This window comes from Tupaia chinensis, unplaced genomic scaffold (genome assembly GCF_000334495.1).
Source record: "Tupaia chinensis unplaced genomic scaffold, TupChi_1.0 Scaffold000199_1, whole genome shotgun sequence".
In the NCBI taxonomy this organism is placed as follows: Eukaryota; Metazoa; Chordata; class Mammalia; order Scandentia; family Tupaiidae; genus Tupaia; species Tupaia belangeri.
The window spans coordinates 5,291,664-5,305,510 of record NW_006159674.1 but is presented as its reverse complement, the minus strand read 5'-3'; the positions used below and the strand labels follow the sequence as shown (position 1 = coordinate 5,305,510).

At 35.8% G+C, this 13,847-nt stretch overlaps 1 protein-coding gene across 1 annotated transcript in view; it reads left to right on the top strand.

The window, feature by feature from the left end:
* The window catches only part of RTKN2 (rhotekin 2), an 81,163-nt gene that overhangs the window by 50,546 nt on the left and 16,770 nt on the right, over positions 1-13,847 (top strand). The window contains exons 8-9 of the mRNA XM_006147079.3: positions 1,927-2,033; positions 3,230-3,361. Of these exons, the coding sequence (XP_006147141.1) occupies positions 1,927-2,033; positions 3,230-3,361 (239 nt within the window). The remainder of the gene's footprint in view (positions 1-1,926; positions 2,034-3,229; positions 3,362-13,847) is intronic.

The following is a 13,847-nucleotide window of genomic DNA, read 5'->3' as shown; positions in this document are numbered from 1 at the left end:
GGAAAGGGAAAGGGAGAAAGCAAGCTGCTAGATCCAGGACTTGAACTGCAGTTGGCCATGTGGTAGCCCAGTTCCTTAAATATCATGCCACTTGCCAGCCCCTCAGTAATGATCTTAATGGGAAGAGGGTCCAGTGCAGAATTGAGTTGCATTTAATTATCATGATTCTTCAGTATCCTTCAACTTGGACCAGTTCTTCCTTTGACTTTTATGACCATGGCATTTCAAAAGATTATATTGGGTGGTTGGAAAAATCGTGTCACATTTTTGTATGCAAAACTGCGTCATGACTTTTCCAACGACCCAGTAGTTGGTTGTCTTGTAAAAGGTCCTCAATTTGGATTTGTCTTATGTTTTCTTGGGATAAAATTCAGGATATGCACATTTGGCAAAATTATCACAGAAGGGATGCCATGTTCTCATTGCATCCTATCAGGTGGTATATAATTTTGATTCATCTCACTACTAATGATGTTCACTTTAATCCCTTGATTAAGGTAGTGTCTGCCAAACTCTCTGCTGTACAGTCACTCTTTTATTTCTCTCTTTGTAATTTATATGTATTTTGTAGTGAGGGGACTACTTTGATGCTCCTCTAAGATAGTTACTTCCCAATAAACCCTCCGTAAGCTTGAAACATTGTAAGTCAGGGGCAGCTGTATACTGCTGCTTATTAGACTTTCAGATTATTCATCAATTTATTTATCTAAGTATGCATTTATGTTTTTCTATTTCATTAAACAGTATATTGTAATCTGTTAATACCATTGTTTATTTTGAGGTCCAAACCGTCCCCAGTTTGGCCAGTTGGAACCCATTCAGAATGGTTTCTGTGTCTTTTTGACATGTCCCCAATCATTCTTTGAGCACTTCCTTGCTTTATACCATAGCAAGATACTCTAACTCATTCTGTACTTTCCCTGGTCCTTTCCTCAAATCAACTGTTTCTCCAAGGAACTTTGAGTTCTCTTTTCACTCAGCTTACAGCTCTGACACATTGCGCTAAGTCACCCTGTGTGTGATAGCTTCCTCACTTCCTCGTTGCTGACTCCCTTGGCTAGGCTTCCCCTTGAGATGTGAGCACTGTTCCTGCTCTGGTTCTGACACCTCACATCAAGTAGCCACTCTGCATAAAGGCTCTCCTCACTGTGCGTGGACCCTGACTCCCCACACCAAGCCACCCCACACATTCCTTGGGCTGTAATGTACTAAGTAGGGATGCTCCTCCCCCACAGCACACTCGCTCATCCCCCCTGCTCCGCACACACTCCCCAGTCTAGACTGTGCCCCTGCCAGATGGCCATCTCAGCCCAGGTCTCATACAGCAGCCCTTCTTTTCACCCTCCTTGTCCTGCCTGGCTCCAACACCCAGTTCTAGCACACCCAACTGCTTTTCCATCTTGTCAGCTTTACCTAAGAACTTATGACTGACTTGTTCAGTAAGGGAAGGGGAAAGAGGATGGGCCAAAAGGTTTACTAAATTATCTTAAGTTCTCTGAAATAATGTTCTATTCAGGGGTTCACCTTGCTAATTATTATAATGAAAATCAGAGTAAAATAGAATTTGGCAAACATAAATCATGTTATTAGGATGTTTTATGTTACATGAGGTCACTTATATTCTCTTGAAGATCTTCTGTTGAGTAATTACTCACAGATCAAATGAGACCAAGAGACTAAATGTTCCATATTTATTCCAATGGATAGTATGCTCTGAACTCTCAGTTTACCGTCCTATTCTTTGTACTTTCTCATATCTGATTTGTATTACCTATAGTCCTGGCATTTGAATAGGGTAGATTTTTATATAAAAGTAATTTAAAAATGTATTCTTGTATAAAGCAAAAAATAATTGGAAAAAATCAAAATATATAGTGACCTTAAGTTAACATAGTAACTTAATTTTTTTCTCTCTCCTTTAAACAGAGGAGTCTTCGTTTTGGCTTCCCTTATATGGCAGTATGTGCTGCCGATTAGTCGCCCAGCCAGCTTGTATGACTGAGGATGCATTTGGAGGATTTCTTAACCAGCAGGTTAGAGGACTTTAACTATCCTATATCCTACCACAACTATAACTCCAATTTAAATCTTAATATACTGGCAGTTGTTTGACATTCTAATACCAAAAAGTATTTTTCAAGTCTTTTTTTTTCAAGGTCAGGTTTCTAAATGTTATCAGACATAAGCCTTGGGGGTGGTACAAGGGTAAGGAGGGTGGCAAGAGGAGGGGTCTAATGCAGTTTGTTGTGTAAGTAACTATTACTCCTCTGCTTCATTAATCGCAGTAATGGATAATCAGCCATAGAGGACTCCTCGTGGAAACTCTGAGCTGCTCAACGCCTTTCACATAAGGGCCTAGCTGGCAGATAGCTTTTGGCACAGTGTAGGCCTCTGAGCTTCCAAGGCTGCCTCTATGCCACCTACTCCTGATTTATTTATAACTCTAGTTATTTATAGTCAGTAAATAATTAATTGTGGGTTTCAATGAATCAATAGTTTTTTTCTAAAAGATTCCATTAGGAGGAAAGAAAATTTGTATCCTTACAGAGTAGTCAACATTTTTCAATGTTCAAGAACAGTAAGGGGAAATTATATTTTGTACAATGAAAGTTATTTTTACAGTTGTCCTGAGTCATTTGATGAATTGCTATGGAATTCTGATTTTTTTTTACTTAGGTTTATGCTGTAGGGGATGTGTGTTTCTAAGAGAGAGACAGACAGACAGAGGGAAAGTGAAAAATCACCCCAGAGGGAATAACCATGCCACAATCCCTCCTCTCCCATTATTCCTTTGGGATTTTAGTCACATATGCACATGCACCCAGCATGATTTTTAAGTCCTCGGGTCTGGAACTCAAACCATGATCAGCCATGTCTGAGTCCAGTGCCTTTACCTCCACATGAGGTGGGTCCCGCACTAACTTATAATAGATTAGATTTTCTTAAACTGCATTGATTCGTAATTTTATTTCTGTAGAAATTATGTGATAGTCATCACTTCCTTTTTACTTAGTGCTTTTAAGAATTCCAACCTAATTTTAGGTCTAATATTAACTTACTGTTAGATTGTGGGCAGTTAGACGACTTATACAGCAAATTAGTGGATAATTCTGTTACATTTTTAAAGTTCTAAAAAACAAATGTACTTTGATAACTTAAGAATTTTGTTGAACTTAGCCTTGAGGTGATAAAGATTTAATGTTAATGCTTTCTTGATTTTCTTTTCCAGCAAACAGTAGGAGGTCTGATTAGTTGGAGAAGGTTGTATTGTGTTTTGAGAGGGGGTAAACTCCATTGTTTTTATAGTCCAGAAGAGATTGAAGCTAAAGTGGACCCAACTTTGGTAGTACCAATTAACAAGGTAAGTGAAATGTTATTTTGAAAATAACAATACAACATTTTATGAAGTTTGTTCTTGCCTGTGCAATTCACATTGTTGTCATCTTATAAAGAAAACGAAAGGATTGCTAAAAATAGATTTATTTGTAAAGATAATTTAATGGTTTTTTTTTCCAGTATAAAGCTTGTCTATTAAAGGAAGTGCTATTTATTTCCTAAGAAAACAGTAATGGAAATCTATACCAGGATATAGGTTTTAAAGCAGAGAATCTAACTCCACACTAACGGGGTATTTAAATTTTTCATGAATTTATTTAAGAGATTTTATAAACATAAATTGTTAGCTCATGTTATAGTGATGCTCTTTCTAGTTAATATGCGAATGAACCTGTAAAAAGATATCACCGTCTGTCCTTTGTGATTTCCTGTGGTATTGATGGGCACTTGTCCAACCTGTCAGGGCAGGAAAACCCTGATAGTCCACTTAGAATAGGTGAATGCTTACACTGTTCTTAATAAGCAGTACTACACTTCACAGAGAATCTATCAAATACGTATTTACTGGTTTGATACAAAAGAGACTATTAACATTTAGTTGATTTTTTTCACTTAAAATTCTGTAGGAAAACTTTTCAATATAAGGCAGACTTAGTTTCTTTTATCCCATTGTGTTCAATTTATCTTCATCTGTTGTCCCAGTCTCGTATTTATTAGAGGATTTTTCTTTCACCCCTATTGTAGCATTTCTACTCTAGAGTACTTCATGGCTTTTCTAGACCACATTACCTTGTTTTCTGCCTCTGGACTGACTGCACCTAATTGTTTCCAGTTTTGATGACTTGCTTGCCTTTGGAGTGGTTGAATTGAAATGACTGATAAAATATAAGCCATCAATATCTGTTAGCTATATGTTTTCTCCTTGTCTTTGAAATTTCCTTTTAAAGAAATATTCAAACTTATATGCCCTTTTATACAATTTGTATTTCTGAAAACATGTCACTACCAGTCTGCTAATCTTTAAGGACTCTAGTTTTTTCCCATGATCTTTTTTGGCAATAATATCTTCGTCTACTTTTTTTCTTGCTTTTAGAAATTAGACTGCTTATGGGGGTGGCAGGTGGTGTGGTAGTTAAGGCTCTGGACTCCCACATGGCCAATTGTGGTTCAAGTCCCATACTCGGCAGCTTATTTTTATTCTCACTCCCCAGCCCACTCCCAGTCTCTGTCTGGTCAAATTGAAAAAACAATAATAATACAATAAATGAAATTAAATAAATCTTAAGAAATACTTAGACTGCTTTTTCCTGAAGAAAATCCTTAAGTGTAGCCTTTTATTATGTTACTAAGTTCACCAGTTTAACTGCTTTATTAAAAAAAGTAGTGTTGCTCTTAAATAATATAAATAAATAATATAAATTAATAATAAATAAATAATATAAATAAATAAATATTTTGATTTAGAAAATAAAGTTTATGAAATGTATAGATTTATTAATGAAAAACTGACATACTTTTTTCTGAAAGTTTCGAATGTATGGAAAAGTTGAATAATGAAGACCTATGTACCTCACCTATGTCCCTCACATGTGCTCTGTACTGTCTTAAAAAAAAAAAAAAAGAAATTTATCATTGATACAATATTGTCTAATACACAGAGCAAATTGCCCTAGTTGTCCCAACATGTTCTAATTTTTATTACTTGATCCAGGCTGCCATCATGTGTCACAAATTACATCTAGTCACCATGACTTTCTTTTGTTTCCTTTCATCTAAATTGCACATTTCACCTCCTGCATTTATTTTATTTATTTATTTTTTGGAGAGGTTTTTGCTATAGGGCGCATGCACTCGCCAGAAAGACAGAGAGAGACACAGAGATAGAAAGCAAGTAATCACCCCCACCCCACGGGGGATGGCAATGCCACAATCCCTTCTCCTCCATTCTCCTCTTGGGATCTTGGGCACACATGCACACGCGCCTAGTGTGAGTTTAAGCCACCAGGTCCGGGACTCGAACCATGGTCGACTACATAGGAGTTCAGTGACATAGCCATTATGCTAACTGCTGGTCCCACTTCCTGCATTTATTAAGATCTTATATATATTGACCATTTTCAAAAGCTCAGACCAATTTTCATCTTAGAATGTACTTAAATCTCCATTTCAGTAGATTCAAGTAAATATTTTTGGCAATAGTCTACATATAAGATAAGGTCTAGGTTGTCTGTTACTAGATGTCTGGGTAGTAAACATGGCATCTTAGCCATTTTTTTTTTCTTGTATCTTGTACCATAGAATAAGAGTAGTCATAAACCAAAGTAAAATGTAAATTGAGCAAATGATATTTTTAAAGTCATTTATTTTGCTTGAAGATAGTCTTCAAGATATTCAACTCACCCTTTCTCAGCCCTTGAAGATAGACAGAACAGGTTTGGTAGCCCTGTTCTACAGATACTGTCATGTACTGCGTAATGACATTTCAGCCAGCAATGGGCCACATATGTGGTAGTCATCTCAGAAGATTATACTGGGCTGTGATGGATAGCCCAGAGATGTGGCAGATTATACCATCTAGATTTGCATAAATACACTCTATGATGTTGGCACAACAATGAAATCACCTAATGACACATTTCTCAGAACATATCTCCATTGTCAAGTGATGCATGATTGTATGTTATTTCTATTTTACAAGTGAAGAAATAGACGCAAAGAACAGGTAGAACTTGCTAGACTCCTAAGGAAAATTATATGGCTCCCTCTTTTCCTAATGGGTAGGTAAAAAAAAATAAAAAATCATGGGGCTGTTTTTTATTTCCTCCTGGACATACTGTTAGACTGGCTTTGAAAGGCAACATTAGATTTTTATTCCCAGCATCATACGAGTTCTGACTCAGCTTTAAAAGTAAAATGTAGCTCTGAAATGAGGTTCTAAGCTTGAAACTACAATAAACTTATATGCAATGACTTAGGCATGTTTCAAACCTTTACAATTAAAATTTAAGAGGACGTTTATAATGAATCTTTTCTGTTTTTATAGCCAGTGTATTTGTATTTCCTGAATTATGACAAGGATCTAATTCCAGAAAAATGGTGACAGTGTTTACATGACCTGACTGAACTCACCTTTTTTAATTGATTTATTGTTTCTTGTGTAATAAAAGCTGATGACCAGGTGACTGATGGGATTCAGTAGTCAGTCATTACTATTAAGATGACTTTAATCAGCACACTTAGAAATTCCACTGGTTGTTCCACCATTGACCATTACAGATTCACAGGAAAGTTACTAACCTACTAATTTGTATAGACCTGACCTGAGATTTGGCAACAGCATTTGACCCTGGGGATGGATGATTTAAGTATCTCTCCCATGATACACGAGTTTTGTCTAAAATACAAGAGGTCTTTTAAAAATTAAAACACAAAGTAAGAGTTAAGGTTGGGAAGATCAATATAATTTAATTATTTATCTCAAAACGAAACTGATGACAAGACCTTCCATATTTCCATCTTAATTTTTTCCATTGCTGATTCTTGTCCTTTTCTCTGTAGAAACTCTTCTTTTTGCAGTTCCTACTTTTCCATAGGATTTCCTTTTGAACCCTTCCATTCACTCACCTAAGAACTTCTCACTTAATAGTAAATGTCATAGATGTCCTTATTCAAATATATCAAATACTCTTTCAGTCATAAAATGCATTTATTACTTCCTAAAACATGACTGTTATATAAATTATTTCTCCAATTAATTTTTATTTTTTCTCAACTTATGACTCAGATGTTCAGAAAAGTCAAAAAAGTACTATAGTGATTATACATACACCTACCACCTAAATTCAGTAGTTAAGATATTATCATTCTTGCTTTATTCTTTACTTATTTGATTTTTTTGCTGACTCATTTGAATATAAGACTCCATCATTATGACCTGCATTCCTGAATACTTCAACATTCAACTTATTTTAAAAGTTTTTTTAAAGCATTATTTTATTTAACTTTATTTATTTATTTACTTATTTTACTTTGACCAGACAGAGATAGAGAGAGAAAGAGAAAGTGAGAAAGTAAGCCACCAGGTCTAGGACTTGAACTGCCGTTGGCCATGTGGGAATCCAGTGCTCTCAATCACCATGCCACCTGCCATCCCCTTAACATGCAACTCTTAAAAATAGGGGAGATGTCGGGAACCAGCAGTTAGTGTAATGGCTATGTCGCTGGACTCCCACGTAGTCGACCGCGGTTCGCGTCTCGGACCCGGTGGCTTAAATCTCACGCCGGGCGCGTGTGCGTGCGTGCCCAAGATCCCGGGAGGAGAATGGAGGAGAAGGGATTGCGGCGTGACCATCCCCCCTGGGGGGTGATTTCTCGCTTTCTGTCTCTATGTCTCTCTCTGTCTGTCTGGCGAGCGCACGCGCCCTACGGTGAAAATCTCTCCAAAAAAAAAAATAGAGGAGATGTGATGTTGGCAGGTGGCATGGTGGTTAAAGGTGCTGGATTCCCACCTGGCTGACCGTGGTTCAAGTCCCGGATCTGGCAGTTTGCTTTCTCGCTTTCCCGCTTTCCCTTTCACTTTCTCTCTGGTCAAATTAAAAAATTATAATAACAGCAAATGGAGTTAAATAAATAAATAATCCTTTAAAAAATAGGGAAGTGTGTGTGTGTGTGTGTGTGTGTGTGTGTGTGTGTGTATTTTTAGTCTGTTGCCATAGGGCATGAGGGAGACAATGAAAGAGAAAGTGAGAAATCACCCCACAGGGTGCATGGCCACACCACAATCCCTTCTCCTTCATTGTCCTCCTGGGATTTTGGGCACACATGCACACATGCCCAGCATGATTTTCAAGCCTCTAGGTCCGAGACCTGAACTGTAGTTGGCTATGTAGGAGTCCAGCAACCTAAACACCATGCGACCTGCTGGTCCCAAGATGTACATCTTTCTACACACATAATACCATTATCATAACTAAGAATATTAACAATAATTCTCTTATGTCATCTGATATTTAGTCCATATTCAAATATCCTCAGGGATCCCTAAAATGTTCCTTTAGTTTCTGTTTTCAATCTAGGACTTTTTGAGGATTATATATCCCCTATTGTTCTTCTAAACTGTAGATGAGATCTAGACGCTTGATTATATTAATTTTAAACATTTTTACTGGAATATTTATGGCTGAGGCTGCACAGATAGTTTACACGCGAGCATGCTGTTATGGGGCACGTGCTGTCTAGCTGCCCCACTGCTCTGCCATCCCTTCAGCATAATCTTTTCTCTTTATGATCAGCAGGTGGTCAGTGAGGTGATACCTTGGCACTGTGTCAGTACCTTTGTTGTCTAACAGTCTCACATATAATGGTTTCAGCAACCTGCTGTTGTCCTTGCCTGAGCATTGCTACCTTAGAGAGGCCACCGATTCTCCCATACGGTCCTTTCTTCTATGTATATTAGCTGGCATTCTTTTTCAAAGAAATACTTTTTCTTATCAACTGAGAATGAATTAAATTCCTCCTGAAAAGACAGATTAAACTTTTAGTATTATAGTTATCCATTTTCAGAGTAAGGAATTAGGGTTGTGTTGGTAATGGTTATTTGTACTGGAGTTGGTAGAACCTCTTACAAGGATAGTAAATGAATGTTCTTCCTCCCTCTCCTTCGCCTTATGATAAATGCATAGGATTTTATCTCTTCCATGTTTTAGATTGCTTGGGTTTTAAATATACCACAGTTGTTTTGTTTTGCTTACTTAGAAGTTTCTAAGGGATACATGTTGTTAGTATTTTTTTAAATAAACATAGGATCTTTGATAAATACTGGTCTGGTATTTTCTGACATAGCAAGCTAGGACCAAGTAAAACTTGTAAGAATAATGTGTTTGTTTTAGTTTTTAGTATCTTTCTAATGATGAGTCTTTAAGACCTTCGTTAAGCTTAATAATGTTAAACATGAAATACAAATCAGAGTTCCTTCTCTTTTGGTTGTCTTCTTTCATGATTTAGAAAATAATAATTTTGCTTATGCTACTTTAAAAATTATGTAAAAACATAAATTTTGCAGTTGCTAAGGTATATAAATAATAGTTCTGTTATTTTGATCACAGGATCTGTTCTCTAACTATAATTCTTGTCCTTCTAAATGGCATTTCCTGTAAGGCTAAGTCAGTTCATTAATTTTCATAAGGAGCCATCTGTGGAAATAGTCACATTAAGGGAAGAAAAGCCTAAAAGCTATTCTCCTCCCCTTTTCAATCCAAATTTGAAAGGGTGATTTACTTCAAAGTGATTGCTTCAACTTCAAAAAACTTCACTATGAATGTTGTTGAGCAAGACATTTTCAATAACAAGTACTTAACTGAATCTCCTATACATTGTAGAAAGCATTTTATTAGCCAAAGCTTTATCCACTGCCGGTAGGGTAGGGAGTGGATGGAAACTAAGTGTGAGTCTTTGGGATCAATAGTCTTTTCTTGATTTAAATACTATACATCATTCATTGTAATAATAAAATCTACTAAACAAGTCAGTAACACCACTCAGTATTATAGACCTTTTCTAAGTTGTCTTGAAATAACCATTCACTACAACATTTATCATGGACCCTTGAAAGCAAATTTATTATGAAGCACAAGAAATTTTCTTCTGATTATTTTAGTCATCTTATACCTGAGTCTTATCAGCTGTACAGATTTTCCTTTATTGAACACAGCAAAATTTTTATAAAAAAAAAAAGCCTTTTTCTTTAGGTGTTTACATTTGACTTCATCGACCCAAATTGAAAATAATTATATCAAACTGATCCTAATCATACCTAGTGTCCGATGTGCCATATTTCAAACATTCCTCTCCATACATGGTAGAGAAATGCTTTCTATGTGGTTAGAATATGGATAAGTGTAAAGCTTGTTTCTAAGGGCAACATTTTGTCCTCATCCCTGAATAAACAGGACTTTAGACTAAGCACCCTTCAAAGATTTCTCTTATCTTATGTTTATGAGGAGGGTGGGAAATGTTTTCTGCATTACAGTAAGACAGAGGCACTACTAGGCCTACTTTGTTTTCTGTATTTGTTTTGATTTAAAAAAATGTTTTTGGAAAACAGTATAAATGATTATAATTTATAATTTAATCTCCTACTATAATTCAGAGATTAGTATAAATGAATCTACTAATTGCTTACACATTTCTTCCACTCTACATTTGTTTTGAAGCAAATCCTAGAGAATGTATCATTTTACTTGTAAATCACTTAAGAAATTTCATAGTTTTATATATATATATATGTATGTAGTCATAGGAATAGTCTTGTAACTATATAAGTGAGGTGTTCAAAAAGTTCACGAAAAATGTGTGTTATGAAAAAACTGTTCATGGATATCAAAAATTTTTGCACCAAAATAAACTTGTATTTTAATTATATTTTTCCATGAACTTTTAGATGTCCTTTCATATTATCAAAAATCCAAGGCAGCATTCAAATTTCCAAGTCTTGTAATTTTTGTAATAGTTTTGAATCAGGATCCATATGAGGGTGTGCATTGTAGTTATTGTTAGGTGTTTTAAGTCTCTTTTAATCTTTTGGCTCCGGTGTACACATACATGTGCACTCAGACACACAGATATACATCTCTCTGTCTCTCTTGCTCTTTCTCTCTCACACACACATATGTACACATTTATTTGAAGAAATTTGTTCATTAATTATACAACATTTTCTATAACCTGGTTTTACAGATTTCATTTTTACATTGTTTTTTTTCCTTATATTTTTTGTATCATATTCAGGTTTTGGCTAGCAAGAATACATTTTAGAAAATGTTCTATACTTTTATTAGGCATAGAATACCTCTGGGTCTTCCACTCTTATTAATATCTACTGATGTGCATTGCTTAGATCCTTTGTTTCATCAGGGATTGCAACTGGTAATATCTTAACATTCTTCATTTATTAGCTGGGATGGCTCTACTTCATCAGCTATTTCCTTACCCTGGGGTACAGTTCTAATAAGGAAGACAGGATAAGTGCTTGACTTTTTGCATTAATATATCAGTTACCAAATAATGAGGTGGTTCCTTTGCATCTTTCAAAGTGAATTAGTTTTTAGAAAAAAAAAAATAGGAACTTACGGATTTAGAGACATGTCATGTATCAGTCCATTACTATTATTACTATTATTGCTGATGTGCTCATGCCCCATACTTTGACTAGTGGAAGTATCTTCAGATTGGCTCTTTAGTAGTTTGTCCACAGCCCTAGTAATCATATTTCTTCCAGAGTCTTGTTTTACACATTTCCTGACCCAGAATGTGAATCAGCCAATTCTCCAAAGAGCTCTGATACCTCTTTTTAGGAAACATTTAGAGACTTAAAATCTAGGTACAGTAGTGGATTTTTTTTTAAGTTGTATAGTCAAAATTAAAATAAACCATTTATAAGTCTAGCCTTGATTAATAATGTCCTATTTACACAGAAAAGAAAAATGACATAGTCCCTCTTTACCTTGTACTCAGACTTCTAGTTTTAATTCAAAATAATGAGAAATCTAAAAGAATATATCCACTGGCTTCGGAACTTATTATGTTTTGTTACGAAACTGCCTTCTCCAGTAATGTTTTTATAAGCCTTCCCTTGGCCTTCTCTGAGTGTCCCACCACCTCATACAATGAAAAGTTACAGTTCGTATGTGCTGATTGACAAAAGCAAAGCCAGCTACAGGTTAACATTTCACAGTGAATAATCTCAAATCCATAAACAAATCATTAAAAGTTGACTCTAAAGACTCCCATATTAAATAAAGGTTTGGGATTAATTTAAAGAATCAGATTAGAGGTTATTTCTAAGATCTGAGTCTTCAATGTAAAGTTTACGAAAACATCCAAATTGTTCTTTTCCAATCTTACTCATATTCATCATCCTTTTTTCTTTTGCAGTTTATTGGGTGGGAAATAATGTTTCAGGAGTTAGCATGCATGGTGGGAAGTACCCAGGCTCCCTGCTTTCAGAGCCTGCTACGAGGAGATGCTTCCCTCATCTCTTCACTATGTCAGCCCCTAATAGCACTCACCAAATTCACCTTAGTGTTTTCCTGTCGCTTCCTTTTTTGAAAAATGAATATCTGAACACTCCTCATGTAATTGATATTTGCTCACGCTGAAAGATAGCTTGCAATGGGGACCAGCAGTCGGCGTAATGGCTATGTCGCTGGACTCCCATGTAGTTGACTGCGGTTCGCGTCCCAGACCCGGTGGCTTAAAACACGCACGCCAGCGCGTGTGCGTGCTTGCCCAAGATCCTGAGAGGAGAATGGAGGAGAAGGGATTGCAGCATGACCATCCCCCCTGGGGGGTGATTTCTCGCTTTCTGTCTCTCTGTCTCTCTCTCTGTGTCTGGCGAGCTCATGCATCCTATAGCAAAAAAAATAATAAATAAATAAATAAAACTCTCAAAAAAAAAAAATAGCTTGCAAGAACTTTCTGACATTCTGAGAAACTTTACTTGTTCTAATGACTTTTTCTTTAACATGTATTTTTTTTTAAGTCCAAAAAGTTTCCCAGTAGTTTCACGTGGACCTTTTAAAAACCTCTCATGTTTTAAAAATATAGTGGTATTTATGGTTACCAGAGTTAAGGAAGTATATATTAGGTCATCGGAAAAGTCACGATGTGTTTTTCTATGCAAAAAATGTGTCATGACTTTTCCATCAACCCAGTAGTACTTGTCTATATAATATTGCATAGTATTCCCTTAGAAGGCTATAAATGATCAGTTCATTAGATTTTCTATGTAACAATTACATTCAAATGATACCTCGATGAGAATATTCATCTATAAAAATCACATTTTTCTCATTTAGAAGTTGAATCCATTTTAATCTTATATACAAAAATTCAAAAAATTATATTAAAATAGAATTGGATGAAGTGAAGCACAATTTCAGAATATTTCTTATTTTATCATTTTTTATAATAATTATTTATTTAACTTTTATTTATTTTAATTTTATCAGAGAAGGACAGAGAGAGAGAGAGAAAGTGAGAGTGGCATGGTAGTTAAAGGCACTGGATTCCCACATGGCTAACCACCGTTCAAGTCCTAGACCTGGCAACTTTCTTTCTCCCTTTCCCTTTCTCTCTCTATCTCTCTCTGGCCAAATTTAAAATAATAATAACAATAAATAGAATTAAATAAATAATTCTTTTTAAAAAAAGAAAGAAAGAAAGTGAGAACACAAGCTGCCAGGTCCAGGACTCAAACTGCAGTCAGCCATGTGGGAGTCTAACACATTTAACCACCATGCCACCTGCTGGTGCCCTTACTATTATATTTTAAAATACTAACAGTAGTGGTTTCTGCCCCCATAATTCAGCCTTTTGTTAGTCTGATAGAGTAACATATCAAAGTTTCTTCCCAGAGACCCAGAGATTAAATCATTCACCAAAAGTGATAAGTTGCTGCCTTTTTTTTTTTTTTTTTTTTTTTTTGGGAGGGGGTTTTTTGTTTTGGGGCCCGT